We start from the raw sequence: 27,771 nt of genomic DNA on the forward strand, positions 1-27,771 counted from the left end.
AGATTTATTTATAATTCCCATTAGAATAGGATCCTTTGCCTGAACATGTTTGACCTACGACAACACACATTTATAAGTACTCAAACTTAAAACGAGAAAGTAGCAGACTCACGAACTGAACTCAGGATTTCAGATCCCAAAGCCCTTTTATCAAGTGCCTTTCTTCACAGAGCCTCAGGCCTCTAAGGGCCTGTGACTCCAGGAGGAGGGAGCCAACACAGCTTTGTGACAGAGACTGGCTGTTCCAGTCTCCACTATACTGATTTGGAGCAAATCAAATCTTATTTTCCTCTGGCGTCCACAATCCTTTCTGAGATGATATATCCTCGGCTTTGAGGTTACCTGCTCTCGTTTTTGAAGGCTATACAATGGGAAGGAGTTCACATATTTTAGTCTAAATCTCCCCCTGTGAGCCTTGCAATAAACAACCAGTATATAAAATGCACACCCTGAGGGGACTGAACTTAATAAAAAAATTCTTCTTTATTAAAAGTCTACTACATAGCCAGGCCCTGAACCAGGTTCTTTACATATGCTAACAATTAATCCTCTGAACAAGCCACTTAAGTAGGTATTATTAACCCCATTTTATAGACAATTAAACTGAGGCTCAGACAAGTTAGTGACTTTACAAGACCCCACTACAAGTAAGTAGGGAAGGAAAAAACCCTTGATTTCTCTGACTCCCAAGCTCATGCTCTTGACCACTATAATACTCTGACGAACATGAAGAATCCTATGATAGTGTCAATGACTACTGCACTTTTTAGGTCCAGGCTCCTGCAAAGAGCTATCAGGAGATCTTACAAAATTATTTGACAAAACATCCCAGCTGACCCTGTCCTTAGCTGAATGATTGGTCAAAACTTCCTTCTGATCATCTCAGAACATTTATTCCATTTCACAGCCTCAACTGTAGGGAAAGAGAGTGGGGTCTCTCCCCTATAGACTGGAGACCCCTGGCCTATTTATGAGTTCTCTATGTTGGGTTTTCCTGAGGCCCAGACACCTCTACCTAATCATTTAATTTCCTGCCACCCCAGGGACGACCACCCCACACTGAGTGCTGGTAAGGCGAGCCTGTCATCCCAACAATCAGCAGCTGGACATGTAAAGCCCAGCCTTTCAGAGCAGGGCAGGGACTGCTCCACCTCACCAAGCAGAAGCAAGGCATTGGCTGAACTGTTGTGGCCTCCCTGTGTGTCCACAAACACATACTCATTGGTGTCACTCTCCATTACCTGTATTTTAAAAATAGCATTCCAGTGCTCGCTTTGGCAGCACATATACTAAAATAGCATTTCATATGTGAACTAAGATATCACAAAATATATACTATCTAGTAATATCCACTTATTTATTTACTCTGTTGTCTGTCTTCCCTCTCTAAAACGAAAGCTCCATGATGGCATGTCTTAGTCACCACTGTATCTCCAGCACCTAGAACAGTATCTGGCCTATAGCAGGCACTAAACAAATATTTGAAGAATGGGACAAAAATTAATATTGTATGATAATAATAATGATGATGATCATTAGCACTTTATATGCCAAACACTGTTTTTAGTCCTTAATATACATTGGTCCATCAAATCCTCACAAGAACCCTAGTTTAAAGATGAAGAAATGGAGGCACAGGGAGGGTAAGTGATTTGCCCAAGGTCACAGCTGGTAAAGCCAGGATTTGAACCCTGGCAATCCTGATCAAAAGTCCCACTAGGCTAAATGCCTCTTCTTATTAATATTAATAGCCACTAGGCTAAATGCCTCTTTTTAGTCCCCACCTTTTAAGAGGTGAGTAATAGATACAGGGAGACAGAACATGGGCTTTGGAATCAAACAGAGTAGGCTTGGAATTCCAAGTCTGACATTTCCTAGCCATGTGACCTTGTGTAAGTTATGTAAGCTACATGGTGCTCTTTCTTCAAAATGGGAATAAAAATACCTGCTTCCTAGGGTTGTTGTGAGGTTTAATGAGATAACCTAAGTAAAGTTCTTTTGCAAAGTCTGACACATACACAATAAAGGGCTGCTATTATTGTGATATATCATTGTTAACTGCGTGGTACAGAGAGCCAGTGACATAAAGGAGTCTAGAGGGAAGGAGAATTACTGAGGAATCACAGGTGAGTCATGGTGCTCAGGAAAAGTTTCACATAAACAGACATACTCAAGACCTTCAACTTAAAAGTCACAGAACTGTGGTTGGTAAGCAACAGGAGTGTCAAAACCAGTCTTCTTGATAAGGGGGCTTTGGGTCCAACACATCTCTCATAGGCTAGAGGTTAACAGCGCACCTGGTAAGAACCCATTTATGGACAATCTAACAGACATCCCACTATATCACTCAGTTAACAATTAATTACTGAGCACCTACTGAGCCAGGAAGAGAGATGAACCCAGTCCTGACTGTTGAGGTGGTGGTAAAACAGACAAATCAACAATTGATTATACCATGCGGAAGACCAATGATGGAAGGATGTCACGGTGCTAACAGAGGAGCTCTAACCCTGCATCACTCAGACAATCTTTCCTGGGTGAGAAGTCACCTCCGATTTGTCTCATGAAGTCAGGTAAAGAAAAGCAGAAGGATGTTTGAGACCCAGGGATCGTTTGGGCATAAGTACAGAAGAGCATGGTGCAGTTCCACAGTGGAGAATGAATGGAAGGCAGAGAGCTGCAGGATGGGAGGCTGGAAAGGAGGGCAGGGGCCAGGCCATGGAGGGTCTTCTGGGCCTGGTGAAGGTGGCAGGGCTTGGTCCTGAGCCATTAATCTAAAGTAGCCATCTCTGTGATCGCATCTCAACTCTGTGCCGGTAGCAATACACTGGTTCCCCGTGAAATGCGAACAAAACAGCACTGAGAAACAGAAAGAATACATTATTTTTTTAGGCTCCCTGACGAATTTTCTTTGGGGCCCTATTTTCTTCCTGAATAGATCACAGGCATTTTTAGCACTAGTGTAGTTTATCACCACCTCATGATACTGTTCTCCCTTTGTGCTCTAAAGTCATTTTAAACTCAACTCTGTTCAGCAAATGTTACTCTCCCTTCCCCAGCACAGTACCCGAACAACTTGCTAAATACAACTTGGTAAACAACTTTGCTGAATTGGGCTGGATTCATTGAGTGACAACTATATAAGGTAACATTGTACCACTGGGCAAGGCTGGGTCCCAGGGGGAGGAGGGGATAAGAAGATGACTGTCACAGCACCCTCAATAAACTTGAACTTCTAATGATGCAAATGAGGCATGCATGACCATAACATGCACGCAAAAGCAGCCTGCAGGGTGTTGCATTCTTTCAGTGGTGGCCTATTCACGTGGTGGAAGCCTGAATCCCACTCTCACAGCACTTTCACCAGATACTCAGTTCTTTGAGGGCAGTGGGCTATGTCTCCTTTACTAAGTCCTCAGAGACCACCAAATGGTAAGTGCTTAGTAAATATTTATCAAGTGGATCTATTTAATCCTCACAACAACGCTGAGAGGGATAAATATTTTGCAGATGTGGAAACTGAGGCTTAAAGAGGTAATGTGACTTGCTTGAGGTTATAAGGTTAGTAAGTGGTATAGTAAAATTAACAACAACAATTATTATTGTTATTTTTAATTCTAAGGGAGACTACGCTTCATTTATCATTCTCCAAATGTCTCTGTCACAGGATTCTCTTTTTATACTAAAATGGAAAAATTCTTTCTGCCTGAATGAAACTTGAAGTTTATAATTTGAGTTCTTGAACTTCAGTTGGCTTTCCTTGCTGCCATTCTAGGAATTCCAAAAGGCACTGAATGGCTCTAGGACAGATAGATCTGCCACTCTGCAGGTAAAGACACTCTTTAGCACAAAGCTTCCCCAGTATTGTCCCATTCTCTCCCCAGTCACCAGGTAAGAATTAATCCAATTTCAATTCAGTTTAATAAATTTTTACTGAATATCTACTATGTTCCAGGCACTTTTCCCAGTACTTCCAAAAATAAAATACTTAGTATGAGAATCTTTGTGCCTGTCCTCTTATGATTAAATCACATTTTACTTACTTTCATGCACAGAAAAATCTCAAGGGCAGGTAGTAAACCCTCAAGGGTAAAGACCAATTGACCCACCTATCTTTGTAGAGGAGTACAGTGCTAATACATAGCAGGCATCTTAATACATCTTCATGGAACTTTAAAATCTTGCTCTGGAAGTAGACCTGGGTTCAAATCGAATCCTTGCCCAATCAATTATTGGCTACATAACTTTAATTTACTTTCCAAAACCTCAGTTAGCTCATCCATAAAACAGGAAAATTAACATTTACCTTTTAAGGTTGTTCTAAGGATTAAAAGGGATGCTGTCTGACAGTGCCTGACTCATAGTAAGAGCTCAACAAATGAAAGCTTATTTCGTTATTTCTAGTCTCACATCTAGGTCACCTCCACTACTTATTACTGTCATTATTATCATTACTTTGCAGGTCCAGCTAAAATAGCTCGACCAAGGAATGAGATTTGCTAGTTAATAAATACTGTAATTAATAGAGAGCCCCAACATATATCATGCAGACATTAACTTTCAAAGATTTAGGATACAATGTTCCACATTAAATCTAAAATAATCAGAAGTCATCCTTTCTTTAATAATTTGGAAAATACTAGAGAATTTGCATTGCATAGCTCTGAAAAAAGTTGACTGTTTTTTTTCCCTTTGGATAATTCAGAGATCATTATCATCTAGAATAGTGTTTTTCAAACTTTACTAACCATGATCCAACAAAGTAAAAAAAAAGGAAGTAATATATTGGACACAGCAACTTCATATCACAACTCAGAACACAGGTAACTGAAACAAAAGTTTCATGAAATAATACCCTTACTATGTGCCAGCCACTGAAATTTTCATTTCTATTTCATTTGTTGTTTTAATTTTTAAAAATTCTGGTCAAGACTCAGTAAAACAATTTTAGGCAAACTAGAACTTAGTAATTTAACTAATATTGTTATCCTGTCTGTTCAAGTGTATTAAGGATATAGCTTAACTAATCCTCCCATCAAGCTATGAAGTTGTATTAATTCTATTTTACATATTAAGAAACTGAAACACAGAAAGGTCAGGTGACTTGGACTAAATAGACTCCCACAAATTGATGATAGATCCAAGATTCATAAGTTTGCTACCTCTGCAATTCAGACTCTTTAAAAAGATTATGATAATTCAATAAACATTTATTGTACCTATCATGTGCCCAACATTGAAATAAGAGAGCATTTGACGTGGTCTCCACCCTCCAGGGCTCCCAGACTACCAGAGGAGACAAGCATGCCTCGGCACATGCACTTAGAAGTCTGAAGCGGGTAGTTTTCTATTCTGGAGGAAATCAGTTTATTCCAAAACCACCACCATCCTCTCTCTGGCCACACATCCCACAAAATGAGCACTGGTACCTGTGCATGAGAGAATGCAGCAAACTCCTCTAATGGCACATTTCTTTACGATCTGAAATAAAGTCGATATTTTCCCTCCTACTGCTCTTTGGCATTGTAACCCTAAAAGCAATCCTCAGCGTGACTGCACCAATGAGAAGTATCATCGTAACATCACACCATGACCAGAAGAGTGCTTTAACGCCGATTCCCTCTAAATAACCAATATCTAATTTAGAAGCATCTTTATGGTGACTTCAACCTCTGAGAAATCATGATTCAATAAAGACAGGTCTTGACCCTGCTAAACCATCAGGAAACTCTAGTTTTCTGATCTAAGACATTGCATAGCTATCAATTAAAGTCAAAACCAAGTCAAAACACCCGAACCACCTTAAACCATAGCTTTTACCCGTCTCTCTAGCTTCACCTTTATACATCCTATGCTGCACTCGTACCAGACCACTTATTCCTTAAGTAATTTCCCACCTCTGTGCTTTTACTCATACTCTTCCCTCCACACGGAATCCCCTTTGTCCTAATTCTTCTGCCTATCCATCTTTCCTGGCTCCACTCCAATGGCATTTCCTCCAACAACAGTGAATGCCTCCCTCTTGGGCACATTGTACCTCCTCTGCTGAGACAATTTTCTCATTCTGTCATATCCTGACTCCACTATATTAGAGTATGTTTAAAATACTGTGACATTCCAGGAGGCACCTAGAGTGTGGTTTATATGCAATAGACACACAATTGTGTTTGCTGATTCCACACTGAAAAACTTGATCTGAAAAAGGAATTGCTCCCCCTCGCTCCCCGAGAAGTAAACTTTGGCCAAGCTGGATGTATTCCCAAATGCTCCGGATCTAGGACTGCTGATATTGCTAACTATGTAACCTAAGGCAGGCGGCTGAGCTTTATTTTCTATAAAAAGGGGTTAACAGTCCCTGCCCTAACTACATTGAAGAGATTAAACTGCCATCACAGGGTCAAAATTATGCAATGTTAAGTGAATATGAGAAATGATCTCCATAGTCACAGATCCATTACAGCAAAACTGTGCTGGGAACAGCTGATGTTCTGGAAATGCAAACTTGCTCCTCTATTCTTGAACAACTGATAGTTCAGGAGCAGTGCTGTTAAGATTATACCAGCTGCAAGTCCGTGTCTCCAAAGTTCACCTGTTCAAGGGTTCTTATTAAAGCTCTTCTAAGCTAGAAGTCTTTTTTTATCTTCTTGCAGATAACCTTAAGCCAGAGGTGTAAAGCAAGAAGGAATTGAGATTCAAATATGGGCTTAAATATGGGTCATTTTAAAATAATGCAAACCTTTATCTGGCAAGGAGATCCTAAGAGTATCCACCTGCCCCTTCCCTGTCCATTCACCTGCTCAAATCACTCACCCAATCATCTCTTTTTGGTCTTTCATTAATAGGTATGAGATTTTCCTAGGACAAAATATGTGAAAACGTCTTCTACCTTCTCAAATTTAAGCCCCTTTCTTCCACGGATATATTTCTGCCCATATAAACACAGACTAAAAATCAACTGAATTCTTCCAGAGAGCTTGCATACCACATACAAGGCTGCTTACAAAATCCTTTGATGAATCTTGCTGAAGCCTTGAAATAGATACATGTGGAAAGAGAAAAAGTTCAACTGTCTGTCTGTTTCACAGTAAAGGGTCTTTTTCATAAAAACACAGGACCTGCAAAATGGCACCTGGGGGATCAGATCAATTTATAATCCCTTCCCCTAGTTTTAAGTATTAAATTGAAGGAAAGAAAATTGCTCCCTTCACATCCTTCCTATGATCATATGAAGTGGAATTCAAAATCCACGCCACTAAAACAGTAGTCTAAGGTTATATTTTCAGTTTAATTCTTGAATCCTCGGAAGGGACTACTTGTGTTATTTCTTCATCCTCACTGGTGACAGCAACAGGTCCCAATTTAAAACAGTTTGTGAATTTATTATGTGCCTATTTATTTCCCCCTTCAGAGCCTTGGGAAAAGGTATAAACTAAATTAGGCTTCGCCTAACACCAGTCCTGACACCCATACCCCTTCCCACGTGTGTGTGATCAACAACTATATCAAGGCCTTTGGGGTGATTTTCCTCCTTTCTCTTTTCTTCCTTCAAATGGGAGGCTAATAAATTGAGGGCCAGCATTCCGCTCCCATCTCCCACACCTCTCAGTCAATCCCATCACTTCTAGAGCTGTTTACACTGCCAAAGCCATCCATCATCTTGCCTCACCAAGCGGGAGAAGAAAAACTGATGGCAAGTTAGAAAAACCTCATTAAGCCGGTTTCTACCTCAACCTCTTCCCCACTCCTTGAGAAACAGAACTTCAGAATTCAGCCTACTGGGGAAAAGAGGGATAGAGGAAAAAAAGCTGATGTGGTGAAGGGGAAAAATAGGTCCAAAGTAAGTTGCTTTCAGTGCCAAAGTCAAATAACTCACTCACTCACCCTATCTATCCATCTATCTTAGACAACAAAGATGAGACCATATCAATTAACCTTAACTTCTTTTTATTTTCTTTTTGGATGAGCTATGAAGTTTCTAACAGACTCTATCAAGAAATGGGAAAACAGCATCAATTAACATTAATTTTATGTTCACCTTTTTTCTAATGACTAAATCCCAAGTTAATTTGAACTCCAGAGGAAATCATGGATGTAACTTGCAAAAACCTAGGAGAATATAGAAAACTTAATAAAGTCACACAATTCCAGGGAAGAACTGAGGGCTTGTCTATGTTTAAAAACCACTGTGTGTCAAACACAACCCCCATGCCCATGAGTTCTGGGGAGAGGATGGAGACCGCGAGGGTAGCATGCAATGTCACTTCTCCCCAGGACATCTGGCACGCAGGATAGAATGACTACAGACTGAAAGAGAGTGAATGTCCTCTAGGCACCTTTAATTTTCAACTCCTGTACGTGACTGGTGCCTTCAAATACTGTTTCTCATCTGATCTTCACAGAACCCCTGTGAGTCAGGCATTATGGTTCCCAGCTTAAAGATGAGGTAACTGAGGCTCAGAAAGCTCTAGTACCTCATCCGAGATCACCCTATTCGGAAAAGTCAGGATTCTAATCCAAGTTCACCTGACTCAAGTCCTTTGCATGTCCTGGTTCCTTAAGACAAAGAGCAATCTTTCCAGAGGCTTGCCTGTACAGGCACCCTATGAAGGTCCTCCGAGCCCAAGGCAGACGCGTGGTTCCCTGGCCTCTGTTAACAAGAACATGGGAATAGTGGTATCTAGTCAGAAACGAATCTAACTTTTCGACACGTGCACCAGTTGATGCAATACGTGTTTAGCCCCATCTGTACACTGGTCCTCTGGTTTCTAATCACAATAACCAGGTTGGTTTCAGGTCTGGAAGCTTTTCTACCACAGAAATGATTAAAATATAATCCAGCTAGAAAGTTATCCTCCCCCAAAGCCACCTAAAACAGAGCAACTCTAAAATAAAACCAATTTACATAGTTTAGCTCAAATTAAAAAGTAAAAGCTAAGGATTCCCTTTTAATATCCTGAATAATAAATGAATATTTATGTAAAGCTTCCTTTGGGGAACGGTTACTATAGGACAACTTTCCCAATATTATTCATAAATATCACTTTTGTTTTAGTGTTACAGTAAGAATCTGGACTTGTGGGAATTGTACTGTCTGTACCCAGTGCACCAACAGAGATAATTAATATTGAAGACATGTACAAAATCCAGAATTTTAGATGTGTGGTTGGCTGTATTACAGAAAGTAACATAAGAAAAGATGAGTCAAATCTGGTCAAAATCACAAATTACAGGGACTTAGTCGTTTACTCCATTTTAAGTGAGCACTTTCCTAATGAAAGTTTCATTAGTAAGGATTGCAAATTCTCAGGCTTTCCACTACAGACTTTAAATAGCACTTAGAGCTAATGTTTATCATTAAAGCTGTATTTACTACTGTTGTGTCTTCAAAGGGGGCACTAGAAAAAAAAGTTCAACTCAGTTATTTTTCATGTACAAATTAGAAAGCAAAACTCTAAAGGGTTTAGACTGGCAGCTTAGGAAAACACAGGTTACTTGAGGAGCCATTACTGATACTTCCCAGGGCACACCGGGGGTCATGGCTGTCTATCTATACCACACACGTATACACACTGCACACAGTATCTAGGTATGTATGACAAAGTAACTCTCTACTAGCAAATGCCAAGTTTGCACAGGGGTTATATCAACTATACTGCTATACAACTAAAAAAAGTTTGCACAGGGGTATGCCAAGGAGGTCACTATCTTCTCAGATTGTCCCTGGAGAGTAACATGGGAAAAGTTATTCTAAGAGTCATCTCTGCCAGAAGCAAGGCATTCTTATTTCTGTAAAATTAACAGGTGATCTAGCCAAGCTCCATGGGCAGCTGACGGCAGATAAACAAGTTCTTTCCAACTCTCCAAACTTTACCTTTTCCTAAGAGTGAACATCTGGATACATGGAACCTTATAGACAAAAATGCCCAGAATAGCTTTTATTTCTATCTTTTAGAGTCATGCATGGACTCTTATAAATACAAAAAGAAAAACACTTATGTACTTGAATGCTTCAACAGATCTTTTCCCATAATTTGACGTAAACCTCATTGAATGACGTCCAACCTTAAAATCCCTCACCCAATTTTATCCCTAAACCACAGAGATTTAGCCTCTAATATATCTTTTGATTAGTGTCAGAAGAAATGGTGACTTTGAGTTCCATGTTTCAAAGAAATGCACATAGTAAGTCTTCAACAAATATTTCTTCATCCAACAACAAATGATAGCCAGCCTCCACTATGAACACAGTTGGCAAAATTACATCAAGGGCTAGTTGTTCCAAGAAAGTAGACAATAGAAGGCTTAATTGACTCAGAATGAGCAGGAGTAGATTCAATGCCACAAAGTGCAAAACAGAGGAAACCTCCACGCTGTGGTGTGTTTTTCAGAATTCGCCATCTTGACTGGAATTGTTTCTCTGCTTCCTCATATCCTGAAAAAAGAACTAAACCTCTTATAGAAAAAATACTTATGAATTACTACATTTTTATAGCTTCAAAATGAATAATTAAGAAATGAACTTTGATTTTAAATGTTATTTTCAAACCCAGAGTCCAAGGAAAGTTATTTTCAGGAAAGACCTATGACTTGTAATTTTTGTCCATTAAAAAAAAAAATCAGGGCTTCCCTGGTGGCGCAGTGGTTGAGAGTCTGCCTGCCGATGCAGGGGACACGGGTTCGTGCCCCGGTCTGGGAAGATCCCACATACTGGCTGGGCCTGTGAGCCATGGCCGCTGAGCCTGCGCGTCCAGAGCCTGTGCTCCGCAACGGGAGAGGCCACAACAGTGAGAGGCCCGCGTACCGGAAAAAAAAAAAAAATCACATATGCTATTTTTGTGTTTTACTTTTGTGGTTAAAAATAAGGCTTTCCAAGAACAACAAAAAACAAAAATTCAAGTACAACAATTACACTGACCTTATTTCTTCAACATTTCACTGCTTTTTCAACCAAAATTCATTTAAGAATTCCTTTATGGCATTCAGCATTTCTTGATCCTTGTACAGGGGGATCCACATTGGGGGGAAAATATTTCTGGTGTTTGATACAATGAGGATGTGAATAACGTTCTTCCCCAAAGCAAAAATGGTCAGTGCTAAAATGGTCTGGCTAAAGGTGAAAATCTCAGGAGTGGGGAGAGGGCATGGGGAGAGACAGAGATAAAGAGACGGGGAGGGGAGAGAGAAAGAGAAAGAGAGAGAGAGAGAGAAAGCCAGCAGCCTATTAGGAGCACTGACACTGCATAAGTTATTTCTTAATGAATGTACAAGGAACAGCATAAATATTACCAGTAAGCAGAGTGGATGTGAACATCCAAAGCAAACTAGCTGGCTGATTGCTTTCTCATTTTTTGTTCTTTTGTAACAATTTCATTTCCAAAGTGCTTGATTTCTATGGCTGATGCTACAAAGCTATTGTGAGCACACTGCCTGAATGCTTAATGAACTAAACAACAAAATGGCTCATCTTTGGTGTCCCCAGCTAGCATCCCAAACTGGATATAATTAAAGGTGTGAACAAGCAAGCAAAGAAGTAATGAACCTGCAAAGTCAAGGTTCTGAGAAATTATTGGGCAACCTACACTGCACCAGTTCAGATTTATCACTCATTATCTCTTATACCGGCTAGGTGCAGGTCCACATGTTGGTACCCCTCTCCTCTCTTGTCCTCCAGCTTTCTTTCTTCTTTCCACTTCTAGATGGCTAACTTATGACAATTACTGCTTGTGACAACTCCCACCCAACCACAGATCACCTTTCTTTGTACACTTAAAAAGCTGCTGACCTATAAAAGCCCTCTACCCTTAAAACACACTGAGATTTAAAAAATACAAGGATGTTCCTAAAACACACACACACACTCACAAAATGAAGTACGAGAAGCTAACACAGCCACGCTACCTCCTCCTTGTTTTTACCAATGGTTAAAGATTAGGTGCAAATGCTCCCAAAGAAAACACAATTCTCCTTTCACATATACATATATTTTAATTTGAACCCAACCCCTTGATTGAAAGAGTAGCTTCTAGTTCACAAATATTGTTATGGATTTACACATTTATGGTTTCTCAAGTGGCAACTAAAGAAAGGTGTTTGGTCTAATGGTCTGTGGGGTCTAGATATATCTTTTTCATGAATTTTTGTATTTTTCTAATAAAAGAACTTGGAATTTGTGAGGAGGAGAAGCCACTTCTTATGGGAAAACAGCCCAGTTTGGTTTTCTTTCCATTTTTAGATGCGCATATACTTGCAAATAGTATGTATACACATTTGGTAATACCAAAAGAGGAAAACCTAAGACAGGTACAGGATTCCAGAAACACAAGTGCTTACACTGATACGCACACACACACACATACACACACACACACACACTCCCTCTCTCTCACATACACATATCTATCAAATGGATAGGAGATGGATAGTGGGCAATAAAAGGTTGACTTCACTTTCAAAAGGGGAATTGGCCAGCTTGGAAAATAGTAAGATAAAAGCTTGAGACTGTTTATGTCCCCTCATACCCCCCAAATTCCCAATGACATTGGGAAAAAATACTGCATTGCAGCATTTGCCAGTGCATACTCATGTGTCTAGCATCCGCTGGCCAGCTCACCAACAAATGTACATATTAAGTGTCCAGGCATATAAATTAAGTGCCTGATGGCCACAGATCATTGAAACTGATGAAGAAATTTGTCAAGGCCAAAGGACTTCTGTCTATGTACAATGACCTCTATCAAGACCGCCATTCCTTACTTGCGGTACACACTGATAATTTGTTTCAGCCTTTTTTAAATTAAAATAAGTCACTAAGAAGCCAAGGGTTAACTGAAGCAGCAAATCAACATATCTCCTTATGGAAGGAGTAGTTTTTGGTCTACATATAGGAGGAGAATCCACCCACAATAAGGAAATAAGAGCAAAGGGAAGAAATCAAACCAAAGAAAAGAACTTGCCCTGAGGAAACCCCTTTCATTGCCAGTGGTAACTCTTATTTGAGTCAAACACCTTGATTCACTTACAAATTCTTTTAGAGATATTTAACACACACACACAAAGCACCATTCATGCAGTGATTTCCAGATTTAAAATTTCAAATAGATTATCCCCAATAGAAATGCTAAGTTTAAAATATGTGAAGTCTAACATGTCTCAAACCCTATTTCAAGAGTTTTAATACTAAAGTGTGTAGCTTATTTTCTTTCTCTTTCTTTAAAAAAAATTCTATTGTTATTACCTCACACAATCTGGACTTCCTCTTATAACAAAATCCTTGAATATTCAAAGGACCAAGGAAGGGCTATAGGAAGAGAAAAAAGTTTTAAGGCTTTGGAAAACTATCAAACAGAAGCAAGCTCATCTATACCTGGCTAGGAGGATGACTTGAACGAATGGCAGTTAGGAATGAATGGAACTGAGATCACAAATGAATGGTTAAGTTGCTTGTTAGTTTTTTTAAACGGGATATTAAAATTGTCCTATAAATCAATGATTTTCAAAGAAATATTTCAGCTATTTCTCCACCTATGTTCATTCAAAATTTTAAATATTAAATGATTTAACTATTATATTTCAATGAGATACAAGAATATTCTGATCATTAAAACTGGGATGTAGTCAGGTGTTTTTTGCAGAAATATTTCCAATCAGATTTTCATTTCTTAATAAATGCACACTCAGCCTTTTGTTTCCGTAAAGACACACCTCCACATGCAGGTAGTAGGTATTAATATTTTTAAGACAAAGAAGCGAGAAAGGTCAGCAGTAGAACCACGTGTCTTTTCTACAACCCAAGCCAAGGTGACAGTTCCTACAGAAATTATTTTCCCCTTAACTAAAATATGCAGAAAAATTCTCAGAAAGAAATAAATTTGAGATAATCAGAAAACGGTTCTATTTTTAATAACAACATATGTTTACACACTCAAGATATGAGAGTAAGAGGTTCAAGTGTATGACAAAAAATGTTTTTTTTTATACCTCAACAGTCAAAACAAATTTAAAAAATCCCCCAATAAGAAGACAAAACAAAAAGAAGCATCTGCAAGGAAGAAAGAATAGGAGGGGTGCAGAGATTTGCAATGGAGAGAGTAAAAATTAAGAGTACTTTCAATAAAGCCAATTATATTTCCTAACCTTTTAGCATATTTCAGTGTCTTTTAATCTCTCATTCTGGGGCTTAAAATTATCACGTACTTAATTTGTCTCTCCAGAAGAAACAGTAATAGATCATCGTTTCAGTTGTTTCTATGCTACCTTCTATTCACCTAAGTAATATACCTTTCAGTCCTTCTGGCACCCACCATCATGAGAAAAAGAGACTACTAGTAAAGCACACTTTGAGAGAGAAAAAGCAAGAGATGCTTGTCACCCAGTTCCCGCATGGGTCCCAGACGTTCAGAGACGCTGGAAAAAAAATCAGCTTTTCACTCAGTTTATGCCAAGACCAGGACCAAATGCTGAATGGAAGGCAGTGGTTGCAAGGGTGCAGCCTGATGGATCTTGTGGCTGGAGGCATGGAGAGGGAGGCAAAGCAGAAGACTAGAATAGAGCTTTTCATTTATTATTTTAAAAAGTAATTTCTACTCGGGGTATAAAATGAGAGATACAATGAACTCCCCGGAACTGTAGTATCAATATCTGATTTAGGAAAAACACCAATACCACCTAGCACAAGATCATTACTTAGGGTAAATGTATTCTACCTACATTTCTCCTATGGATATTTGCTGGAAATTTCTAAGAAATCATTTGCAGAACGTATCAGCTGTGGGAGTTCACTATTATGTTTCCGTCAACTTCATTCAATATAATTTACATTTTTTTCAAACGGCCTCACAGGATTCCTTGCGATTTTTTGCAGCACAATTTCACAGCAGGGAAAAGGGGGAAAGAGAGAGAGGGAGAGAGAGAGAAAAAAGCAAGATTCCCTACCTCCCTTCCCCCTCTCCTTCTCTCTCTGTTTTTTAAACCAAAAAAAAAAAAAAAAAAACCACACACAACAGGGGAGACAGAACAGATGCTTAAAAATAGATTTCTAAAAATCACTGTAAACCAGAGTTAGAAATGTAATTAACACCTATTTATAAAGAATAATTAAAGTTGGGCCGGCCACAAAGAACAGCAAAGATAATCAAGGTCCTGTCCCCCCCCACCCCCCCCCCCCGCCTTTTTTACACTGTTTGCAGTGTGTTCTCATGATAGCCACCTGCTCCCTACCCGGCTTTTCCTCTGTTCGTTTCCCCGGCAACCTTTCATTGGGTTTTCCTCCCAGCTATCGCTTTCAGTTGGGCTGCTCGGTCTAATCTTATTTGTTTTACACCCATCAAAACAAGCAGCCAGACAAAGGCAATCTGCTAAGAATGGGAAAAAGACCACAGCTTTGTTATAACATCTATGCAGAGCGAAAAGTCCTCCCCAGGCTTTTCTAGCAAAAAATAAGTGAGATGGATATGAATTTACAGCCTCCCCCCATACCAAGCTTTGAAACCCTGTGAAAGCTATTCCTAGTGAAATTCAAAGTCAAAGTGGGCACTCGTGGCATCTGATTGTGCCATTTTGTGCCATATCTTCAGGGTCAACATCAGGCAACAGGAGCGGCACTCAAGGAGTTTCCCTGCTTCTTTTTTTTTTCAGAAAAAGATGATGCTAAAAATAGATTTACTACTTTGGCAGAAAGGTTTTCTACCTCCCCTTCTACATCCAAAAGTCCTGTTCCACAATTTCATCTGCCGGTACTGAACCTCACCTCCTCCACCCCTCATTCCCAGCCTTCCCCATCACTCCGAGTAGGAGACTGAAAAAAGAAATGTGCCTTTAACTTTAACAGTCGTGCAATTCTGTTGAAAGCTCACAGAGGCGGTGGACACGCCAGCCAACAGCGATGGTGACACTGTGATTGTCAAAAAAGACACCAACCTTGCTTGGCTAAAATGTGTGTTCGATAAAAGAGGCAGTGTGTGTGCCTTGTGTGCGTGCAGTGCCATTATACTTGGAGATGGATTCTGGTTTTCAGAAAAGAGAGACACTAATAAACACACACATACACACACAAACGATCTGCACAGTGATTTACGATGCACAGTCCACCATCCTTATGCGCGCGCACGAACACACACACACACACACACACACACACACACACACACACACACGGCTGGAATCTCCAAGCTGTCTTCCTCTTTTCACTTACCATCTTCAAGCCATTCCACTCCATCTGTGATCAGAAGAAGATGGACCCTCACACAGTGTGTCAAAAGCGGAAAGGAACGTTATGTAAAAGCTGACATTCCTTCTTACAGAGCTGCTGCCCAGAGAAGGAAGCAACAACTCAACACGCCAGGCACCGCTACACATACAAGCCGCCTCCTCTTTTTTATGAGGTCATGACAGGAAACTCTTTGAAATACAAGATGCAGCATTTACTGAAGCCCAAATAAATCACTCTCTTTGCCGTTTTGAATGCGCAGTCCCCCGAAACACAACTGCCCATGTCAACGTTCAGTATTCAGGAGCTGCCTCTCAAGGTTTAAATTTCCAGCACGGAAATGGAGAGATTCCTAAGCCCGCAGCAGCCACCTCGAGCCTCACAAAACCGAGGAGGCACATAGACAAACCCCCTCTCCCTTACAAAAAGAAAATCCTTCTTTTGCCATTATGGTCTCAGGTAATATAACCTATTTCAACAAACCAGCAATTATTTCAGCCCACCTCCCCTTCCCCACCCCCACCTTTATGTTGAAGGGAAAATTGACAATGACCTGTTAAAAATGACAATCTATTTCCCAACTGCTTTTCAATAAAAGGACCTACCCGCACTCTCTACACAAAAGAGATAGTAAATGTAGGAACCAAACAGCAGCAGAGAACTGAAGTCTTGTGCAAGCATAAGACTGGTCAAGGTGGATATGCTTTTCTCCCCTCCAGCGGCACAAACAACAGATTATAAATCTAGTCATACCTACCATAACCATTCTTATTGGCAAATATTGGGTCTCGCAGAGCTTCGACTCTTCTGTTAAAATTTGCAAAGATTTCAGAATATATTTTTAAAATGACTACTATTGTTATATATTTTTAAAGATCCACAAAACACAGTGTGGATGACTGTAAAGTAAATCAATTATTTTGGGGGGGTGGGGGGAGAGAAAGAAAAAAAAAAGAAAGAAAAGGAGCAGTGAGCTGAAACCCCTGATTCTAGGATGTAGATAAGAACAACTGAACAGAGCCTTGCTGAAATTGGCTCGAAGCTTCCCCTTTTTACATCCATTTATGGGACCATCTGTCAGCTGAAGCCAGGATCTGATTGGCTGGGGAAAGGAAGGGAGGCGTTGCAACATCAGGTGCTATTTAAATTAGCTACTGCCAGATTGACGATGTTAATGATTTGGTGACCTCTACAACAACAGAGACCAGATTTCTGAACTGCTTCTTGTGTCTGGTAATTAAGGCCAGGCTGAAGCAACACAGCCATACTTGTATATTTACCTTTTCCTTCCTCCCAGCTCAAAAGTACTGTAACAACTGCAGGTCACTGGCGGCTTGCAAACCTTAACAGTGGGAGTGTTCTCTCTTTCCCCTGTCCTGAGGGCTATATCACCCCACCCCTCTGACTGAGCGCTTTTCCCTTATAGAATGTTTTCAACCACCTTATCTTTTTCGACAGTTGCTTTCTAGCAAAATGCATATTTAATGACCTGCCTCTGGGCTTAAAGATACAACAAAAGCACTTTAACGTGCCAATATATCTACATTTTAACTTTATTATTCCCCAATATTGCTGATTTTTAGTGAGTAATGCTCCTTCTGCAGCTAATATGGCCAGCGTTTCAAAAGAAAGCAAGTTTGAGATCAGGCTTGCTCTGTTAACTTGGTTCATACAAGTTTGCTTCAGAAAATGACTTCCTAATAAACAAAAAAGAAAAAAAGCTGGGGGGGAGAAGGGGGGCAGCTGTCAGCCTCTACCTTTCTGCCTTCTGCCTGAGCTTTTCAAAACAGAGAATGATGAATGATTTATTTAAATGAATTTATTTCTCAACTTGGATAGGAGCATGATCTGAATTTTTAAAAATCCACTAAAATACATTCTCTCTTGGCTTTCTCTACTGCTTCAGAGAAAGGTAAAACACACTTTTGACAACAGCCTCATTTCATAACCGGTACAGGGTGCTCATCTTGCTTAACTGAACACGTGATTTTGCTTCTCTCCTTCAAAGGATGTCTTTTTTCTTTAGCCTCTTAAAAGACTTGCAAAGAGACATTTAGCAAGTGTGTGGTGATGTATACAGTTTGTCTGCCCATTTTATACATTTCACAACCTCTATGCTACCAAGCCTTCAGTCGTATAGTTTTTTGTTCTAGTTTGGGTTTTAAAGTGGCTCATCTGAGGAGTTTATGTTTCACTTTTACCCCAAAGGCTAATTTATCACGATTTATTTAATTCATAATTTAGTCAATTTGTTCCTCAATAAATACACAGAGGTAACAAATATTACTAAAGACATAATTTTTCATCTTTGGCTGGAGTTGACAGTGGGATGGGATTGGGCCAAGTGGAAATATAGGCCGAAAATCATGCTATGCTCTAGACTTCAAAGTCCAAGAATAAATGGGTCTATGAAAAATTAGTATAAAAGAAAACAACCTTTACATTAGAAAATTAAAGCTATTTTCTCCAAGCTACTATTTCATGAACACACATACAAATATACATATATATACACACTTTAAAAATACAGATACATCATAAAACAGTATCTGTTGGGTATACAACATGAGCTATTAGACTTGAATATAAATAAATTCAGCTATTAGAAATGAAAGTACGTGAAATAGAAAAGTAGAAATGTTAAAACTATGATCCCATCAAGTGGAACACTACTGAATTAAGTAAACTTTTAAAATAATTTCTTGAACAAATGTATAAAGAGTCCTACAAGTCATAATAGTACTACAGTATCCCTTGAACTGTGCATAAAGGACAAATTCAGAGGTTAAGTGCTCTAAAAGAGCTCAACATACGTACACAGGGCAGGTACAGGTGCCCCAAATCAACAACAGAAACTCTGAGTACGATCTCACCAATATCAAAATACTGTGAAAAGTAAACATGAACACAATGCTGACTAACACACAAATAAAAACAGCTCCCTGGGAACAAAAATATTTACTGTGTATTTCTCTGGAGGTTTTAAAAGTCGGAGTTTCTTAAAACCCCTTTCTTCCATCCATACTAATCTCAGCACACTTAGTGAGCCATAAATTAACATTAGGTATATCAAAAGATATTCTGGCCAGTTTTCCAAAATAGTAACTGTATATTACAGTATAAACAATTAGCTGGTTTTGCTAGGCTAAAAATCCATGCAGTTTGTATATTGATCACTTTTCCAAAAACCTCCACTCTAAAGCCTTTCAACGGAATCCTCAAACAAATGTCCTCAGAGGCCTTTTCTCTAAAGACAAAGGCAGAATCCTATTGTTGGGAAAAGTCAACCTTATTATTGCGTTTCCAGTAGTACCATTCATCTTTCAGAGTGAGGGGCTGACCGCTACATCAGTGGTGTGACATTTGTAAAGCAACAGATTCTTAACATATTATCTCAAGAATCAGGCAGGCGAGTCTCCCAGTCATGCATGATATTTTTTTTTTCCGCCACAATCCTCCACCACCACAGAAAGAAACTTGTCTCACTCAAGCAGCTAAGGCAACCTAAAAATGATATCCCAGAGCTGTGGGTCTGCCAGTGCCGCTGTATCCTTCTTACCATAAATGAGCAGTCTCTTGACTCATTAATAACAATTTCCCTTAAAAGAAGTAATCTCATATCAGTCAGCCCCTCGCCATGCACACATCCCAAAGGTTGCAGATATCTCAGCATCAGTCGCCGGCAGCCAGCTTTCCCACACAGAGTCCAGATGGACTGTACCAGAGGCCAATTCAGCGTTAATAACTACCTACTCCGCGCAGTGGAGAAGCCTTACGTGGCACAATGGGCTAGGAAACAGCAGCCGGCTGAAACTGCAAATAAAAAAAGACAACCAAATTCTCCAAAAGCACCAAAAGGAAGGAACACAAATGGAAGCATGAATTCTATTTCCTTGACTTCAATGAGAAGAAAAAGAAAGAAAGAAAGAGAGAAAGAAAGAAAGAAAGAAAGAAAGAAAGAGAATCCTTCATAAACACAGGAAAAAAATGAAGGGGGAGGGAAACAGATGCTGCCCAGAAAAAAGTGACAAAATATTACCTCATTATTTAACAAAGCAGCATTAAGCGTCCTGCTGATTTCAAACATCTTGCCACAGATTTTGTTTTAAGAGAAACAGATAGAATCCTTTGCAAATCACTCCGTCTGCAAAGGGTTCTTCAATTTTCTTGCGTGCCACGGAACAGTCAATATATTATTTCCCTAGAGTTCGCACATTAAAACCTCTAGTCAGTGAGCTGAATTTTCCCCTTATCTCACACACAGTAGACGCCTGTTATATGTACTGCTCTCTTTGCAAGAGCAGCCTGCCCCAAACATGGCTGGTGTTTCAACTACTCTTTAAAGTAACAGTTCACTGTATAACCACCAGGTGGGTAGAGTGCACAGATTCAAATGAACCATCTTAAAAGACTTTTTTTTTTTCCCCTTGGAACAGCTTTTGGGTGTAGGGTGTGACATGAGAAACGCCAGCATCCTAACAGGCATCTGTCTTGTATCTCTCTCTGTATCTTGTCAAAATAAATAAATAAAATTCCCTCTCCTGACTTACAGTGAGGAAACAAAACAAAACACCATCATCAATTCTAATAAGAACTGTGAAGAATGAAACACAAACAAGCTTTGTTTCATTCAGCAAAGGATGAAAAAGGAAAATCCAATCAACGCAGAGCAAGGGGGAAAACCAAAAACTTCATGGAGATATTTTCTTTTAGTAAAAGGAGAGAAATATTGACAAGTGTGATAAACACCCAATTCAAAAGTAGGCATATGAATGAAGCACACACAAGATGGAGGCAAGAGTTTAAGGGTGTAACTTTTCTTCATAGTAATATTTGATGTGAACTTTCATGATACGAAATAACCAAAAGCTTAAAAGTAAAGACACTGAAAAAGACAAACAAACAAAAAAGCCCTGAGCACCTCTTTTTAAAACACAATTATAAACAACCACAACAGCAAACTAATGATATATACTTCCCCGGTGCTGTTCTTTTTCCCTAAGATCTACCTCAAAGTGGAACATTTCTGTTGTGTACAATTTTGTCTGTACAGTTAACTTGGCGTCTCCTTTGTACAATTCTATTCCAATTAATCTGCTCCTCTGCTAGGAATAAATAGAATGTCTCAAGCTGAAAGCCCCAAGTGATGAAGGGATGATGTTAAAGGGATAAAGAACCACCTGGACAAAAATAAACCTCATCACTCATATCATTATATGACCTGTTTTTAAGGAGGCTTTTACTACTCACAGAGTATGCATGCACCATTCTGTGTTCCCTCGTATCTAAAAGAGAAACCAACATACACAGATACCTGGGATTTTGTTTTCTTGGCTGGACAAAATTAAAGCCCTGAAACTTCCACATCCTCTTGCAAACACGGATGTCGATACTAGTATTTTTCCAGCCCATCCGGCAACATTTAGCCATATACAACAGTGACTGTCTCCTTCATCTTTAAGTCAAGTCTGCATCACTTAATACCATTTAACCTCCTCAAATATATTAAGTTTCAAGTGACAATTTTTAACTGGGGAGTGAGAAGGAGGAGTTGCTCTCATCAAATGCTGGTTGTATGAAATAAGCTAATTTGTACACTCACCATATGTCTTAAACACTAATTTTAAAATGTCACTTTCTTCAAACATTAAAATGTAATCAGCCTAGTAAATAAAATATTCTCGAGTTTTCTTGCCTTGGTGATAATTTAAAGAGTGTTTATCTCAAGGTAACCTCTCTATTTTGGTTACCAAGGAAGGCTTTTGATTTGTAAAGGGAAAAAAGGAGATATTGGGGACTGGGGGAGTGAGAAGAGAAACCACAACTGTACATAGCTGCACAAAGGGAAATAAGATGAAGCGGGTTTTTAAGGACCCATCGTCTTGTTACCCTAAGGCAAATCCAGCCAATCAATACCACCCATTGACGGTCTACCATCTGCCATGCTACCCAGCGATGTGGCTAAACAGACCTGTTCCATATGACCGTAGCCGGCTCATTTTCAGTCGATTAGAGCAGTTCCAGAGCATTCACATGCAATAGCACAAAACTCCAAGTCAGACTGAGCCTCTCTCTTCACACCAGTCCCTCCGAGCACAGCTGCAGACCTTTTCCTCCTGTTCCGGGTGTCTGGATTACCTCTTCTTGCCCCTCAATTGAATTATCAAAATGGGGTGGGAAGGTAGAGTGAGCAGACACTCACATATCCACACACACACACAGATAATTGCTGGCCCTTCTTCACTGTCATGCAGAAATCGGGAATTCCATGTGCTCTGCCCTAATGTGATTATTGCACACCATTTAAATAGCGTCATCAGTGACTATGACCTGACATTTTCCTGTGGTTCAATTTCTTTTTATCCTCTCTCTCTTCCCTTGAAAAATAAACCTGAGCTGCTGGCATTTCTTCTTTTAGGGAAAATACAATCAGTATGCCCAGACAATGGTATACTATATTTAAGAGCTTCTGATAAAATTTAAAGCCTGATTTTCCTTTGATGAATTGTGGTGTTGGTTTTGTCTTTTTTTTTTTCCTGCAGAAACATTAAATCAAATGTTGTAAGAAAATGCAAACATACCACAGAGGAAAGAACGATGTGCCAGACTGACATGGCGTCTGTCAGTAGGATCAGGAATTCACTGTTGATGTGCTATTAGAGGTACATGACCTGACTGTGTCACGCCCTTCTCTTTCCTAAGTAGTTTTGTCTACTATGGATTGTGGGAAAGGGCTAGAAGAGCGCTACTGTGTGGAGAAATATGACAAATGGATGTATAGTCAACTTATATGACCAAGAGTTCACCTAGGCAGGTAAACTAACTTAAGGGTAGATCCACACTTGATCTGTTTTCTTTCCATACTCCTAAGCCTATGCTAGAAGAGCAGCAGAAAGCAGAGGCTTCTTTCCAGAATCAATGCATGATTTTTCAAATGTGCCTTTGCTCGCATGCTTAAAGCACTAGGGTGTCTTTCTGGGAAAGAAAATTTAAAGGACAGGAAAACTACCTTACTTACAAAACTCTAAAAAATGGTAAGTACACATTTATCAAAGAAATCTAATTTAAGGGAGTCCCTGTCTGGACTCTTCACTGATATATTCTTCATCATAGCTTAAGAAAACTCAGCAGGGTCAATGTGCAAACACACAGAAATTTCTGAAGATCTCTATATTAAGGGATTTGAGGCCTTTTCATTTCAGTTCAGATGAGCTTTACTAAAAATAAAATAAATAAAATTAAAAACAAAGAAACAAACAAAAAAACTTCTTAGTATAGATATAAATTTTCACAAATCAAAGGCCACTGAATAAATGAAATATGGAGTAGCTACTCATACCACTAAAGGATGCAGTGTTTAACGAGATTAATACAGTATTGAAAATAATTCAGTGTAGGGCCTTTTAAAACTCTGGACTCATTTATAATTCTGTAACTACAAATAAACAGATGTACTGTAAAAGACAAGGAAGGTAACTTGTGGAAGAAGGAGGAAGAGGAGGAGTAGAAGGAAGAAGGAAAGGTAGAGGTAAAGGGGAGGAGAGGAGAGGGAGGACAAGAAGAAAGAAAAATAGTAGGAGTTACAATGTGAATAAAAACTGCTTTTTTACTAGGAGTCTACTGTACATCAAACACTGTACTAGGCATTTGACATGCACAATCTCACGCAAGTGACAATTGTTATAACTAAGAATTCTTCTAGAAAGTTGTTTGACTCATCTAAAAATAAGATATCCCCTCCTCATACCACAGAAGAGTATGCTTAGTAAATATGTGTTGAATAAATGAGAAAGATGGGCACAGACTAGAAGAGAAAGCAGAGGGAAGATGGAAGGTGTGTTTGACTTTTCTCAAAACAAACAAAGTGAGAGAGAAACAAAGAATTAAAACTACAAAGCACAAAATCTTAGAAGGCAGGATTAAGTCCCCAGCCCTATCCCCTACTTCCTCTTCCAAAACTGGCAAAACTCCTTACATAGTGTATCTGCTCAGCAAACACTGATTCATTTAACTTCTTTGTCCTCCACCCTTTATAAAACAGAGCATGGCTCCAGGCAGCATTCCAGTCATAGGGAATGAATGAAGATCAATAGTTGCCCTCATCACCTCAAATACTATCACAAGGCCTATTTGTTTTGATTCAACTAGGGGTTGCTGAACACCTTCTCAAGGGGGAAATGATATGCTAGGCTCCTTAATCTTCAGTTTCCCCATCTGTAAAATGGGCACAGTAATACTTCTCTTAAGGTTTGTTGCCAGAATTAAGTAGATATAGGCTTGGTGGAGGCAGCACTCTAAATGGTAGCTATTATTATTAATGTGGAAAATAGGGAAAAACTGTATGAATTAGTACCTGGCTACAAGATAAGTCAATCTTGTTGAAGAAAATACAATTCAAAGCCTCTCTAAACGATTAGAGCATAAAAAGACAATAATAACGAAGAAAGGCTAAAAGGTCTGTTCCTGTTCTAATGAAAAATGTCTGCTGCAGATAAACATTTACTTAGTCCTGTGTGCAAAGTTCAGTGCTAAAATCTTAACATGAAGAATAAAAAGAAATAAAAGTCACAGTGCTCACCAAGGAGCTTACAATCTGGCTGGCTAGGAAAGGAGTTTCATTTTTATGCATAAATCCTAATAGTATAAGGAAGAACATAAAGAGAATAGTATCAAAATGAAATACTGACAGGCAGTCAATGCTGAGGATACCACCTGAGTGATGGGGAAGGCTTCATGAGAGAAGCTGGAACTGAAGCTAGGCTTAAAGAATGATAGGATTTGTTTTGGACAGTGGAGGGTATTTCATACAGGAACAAATGTTGGGGAGGAGGGCAGGAAGGAGATACTGGCAGCCAGCTCCTTCTAGCTAGACGCCCTCTGAGGTCTCCTCTGAATCTATCCCAACCTATTCCATTTTTAAAAGTTGTAAATAGAGGAATATTATGATATGATGACTGTGGGAAAGAGGACCTCTTATACAGTAAGTACTTTTATGAAAAGAACAAGAATTAGCATTTATTGAGCATCCACTATGTGTCAAACATTGCATTAGATGCTTTGCCTATAAATCTCATTTAATCTCACAACTCTGAGATTCTCAATAAGAAAACTAAAGATTAGAGAATTTAAGTGATTTGTTCAAGATCACACAGCTAGTAAGAGGCAAATTTAGGTTTCAAACTTATATATGTTTAACCTCAGTCCACACTCTTTTCACTATAAATTCTACCTTATATAGAAAAGTGTAGATCTAAAAAACTTAAATCTTATTCTCTGTTAGTCTGTAATCAGAAACTAACATCCAGAGTAATGCTGTTGCCATCTGCTGACATTTAAAACAATAACAATAATTTTAAAAAAAGAAAAAGAAAAAAAACATCCACCTAACATACACCTGTAATTTTAGTATTTTGCCACCAGGTGATGATAGAATCCTGGTCCTGTGAAAATTACAAGGGTCACACTTTTGTCTGCTATTATTCTGTGTGTGTGCTATTCCCTCCTACATCTCTGAAAGTAAAGGTAAGAGTGCCTGATCTTCAGATGGAATCATCTATTAAAACCCCAAGACATTAAACTTTCCAAATATTTTCCAAATTTTATTATCAAAAATTCAACTGTGAGCATAATTCTGAACTTCCACAATTTTCAAACAATTCTATTACAGATTGTACTCAATGAATTATAGTTCTTTGTTATTCTCACACTGTACTGTGAGCTTGCAGGGTAGAAATTGTATGTTATTTGCCTTATATCCCCAGCATGTAGAATATCAGTACCTTGAACATAATGCGCACACAATAAGAGAACATAAATAATTGATTCCAAATATTTTAGAACTTTTGAACCAAATGCTTAGGGCACAATGATTTGGTACTCATTCATTAATACATAATTTTCTTTTTCAAGTCACCCTTACTGTTTGCTGGGTTATTGTAAAAAGACCTTTTCTGAGGTTGGTCATCAGCAGAAGCATTTCTCTCAGTGGTCAGGCACTTCCTTCTGCCTTAGTCAGGCACAGTCTACATTCATTATAAGCCTTGCCCTCCTCAGTAGCCTAGTTTGCCTTTTCAACCCTCGTATGTCTAGGAAGGTCGCTTCCTCTCTCTACAAAAGGTGAAGGAAAAAAATGTGAAAAACAAGAGAGGCATGCTATATAACTGTCAGAAAAAGGCAACTCTCCACTTGACCCTTTTTAGTCCTTTCCCTCTCTGACTCTGAAGCTGGGGGAATGATTTAACTACTTTTAGGCAGAAGAGTAAAGTTACACATTAGTGCTGAGTAGCTGATTTCCCTTAGCAACACCTTAGCAACAGCAGCTTCAAGTTCAAAATACCACCTTGAAAAGGATCACATCTTTAACGAGGATGAGTATTTTTTTAATGTAAGATTTTTGAACAGAAGTTGTAATATTATAACCCCCAAAGCCTTGTAGGCTACAAATACCTATTTCATGCTAACCTTCCTCTATGATATTATGTGGTAACCATAAAGATGCTGGGCTCCTGTGAAATTTCAGTGCCTGGAAGATCCCTGGTCCTACTCTGAAATTATTCACAAATACATAACTTTTATTTTATCAAGACATCATTAATCCTAGGTAATTACAGAAATTATACTTAAGTTCTTTTAAAAGGGTTATTGTTATTGACCTCACTATTCAGTTTTCTCCCTTACTGAGAAGAGTGAATAACTAAAATCACAGTTTTAAAACCCACATCAGAACTTTACAAACTATGTTACATGTAACGTATGGTTCTGTGGACAGTTTCAAGAAAAATATAAAAAAGAATTCCAATTTTACCCCAAACTGGTACTTACTGATTTTGTTATTCAATACTTACCTTGCCTACTTTATTATCCATAAAATGGATCACGGGATAATCAAATAATCATCACATTTAATTTTTTTTACACTGTCAATAAAATGAGAATGCTTGCAGAAGGTTTTGCTAGCCTTCAAAAACCCTAGGAATGTAAACTGTGTGGGTCATATATGTTATGTATATTATTAAAACTTCCACCTTATTCAAGAATTTTGAAATTCTTGTCATTTTAAAGATTTCACAATTCAGATAATATACAAGCTACTGCTTGAAATTTGTTCTTTATTGTCTATCAGCATATGGGTAGCTTGGGGTACAGGGAAACAAACCCCACAAGGGCGTGGAACAGTAATTTCAATGGAATCCTTCACTGTTAAAATTTATTATCAAGTAAGACCACACAAACTATGTGTGCCAATTACAAGACATAGTTAGGTAAAGGACAGAATTTTTCCCCTGTATCTTTTACTTGGTATCAGTATATAGCCAAACTGTGCCATCCACCTAACATGAAATTTTACATGTGTCCATGTATAAGGGTATTACTGAAGGACATTCCTAGAACAATGGCTCTTATACACAGGAGGTGTTCAATGTGTGTTCTTGAAAGTAAGATCCATTTTAAATCACAAGGGAACAGAGAGGAGCCAGGAGGTCTCAAAGTCAGTTCCATCTCTACCGCTAATAATTCTATGACTTTGGGCAAATCACTTCTCTTTGGGCCAGAATCTTCTTGAGTAA

At 38.9% G+C, this 27,771-nt stretch overlaps 1 protein-coding gene across 4 annotated transcripts in view; it reads right to left on the bottom strand.

Annotated features, from left to right (window-relative positions):
• The window catches only part of ELAVL4 (ELAV like RNA binding protein 4), a 152,226-nt gene that overhangs the window by 67,400 nt on the left and 57,055 nt on the right, over positions 1-27,771 (bottom strand). For 3 of the 4 annotated variants that reach the window (XM_081220301.1, XM_081220299.1, XM_081220302.1), the window contains exon 1: positions 16,190-16,283. The exons of the other annotated variant lie outside the window; for it this stretch is intronic. In XM_081220301.1, coding sequence (XP_081076427.1) covers positions 16,190-16,213 — 24 coding nt within the window. In that variant the 5' untranslated portion in view covers positions 16,214-16,283. Of the gene's footprint in view, positions 1-16,189; positions 16,284-27,771 lie in introns of those variants that run through there. 4 annotated transcript variants of the gene reach the window in all.

This window comes from Mesoplodon bidens, assembly GCF_964165515.1.
Source record: "Mesoplodon bidens genome assembly, chromosome: 2".
Lineage (NCBI taxonomy): Eukaryota > Metazoa > Chordata > Mammalia > Artiodactyla > Ziphiidae > Mesoplodon > Mesoplodon bidens.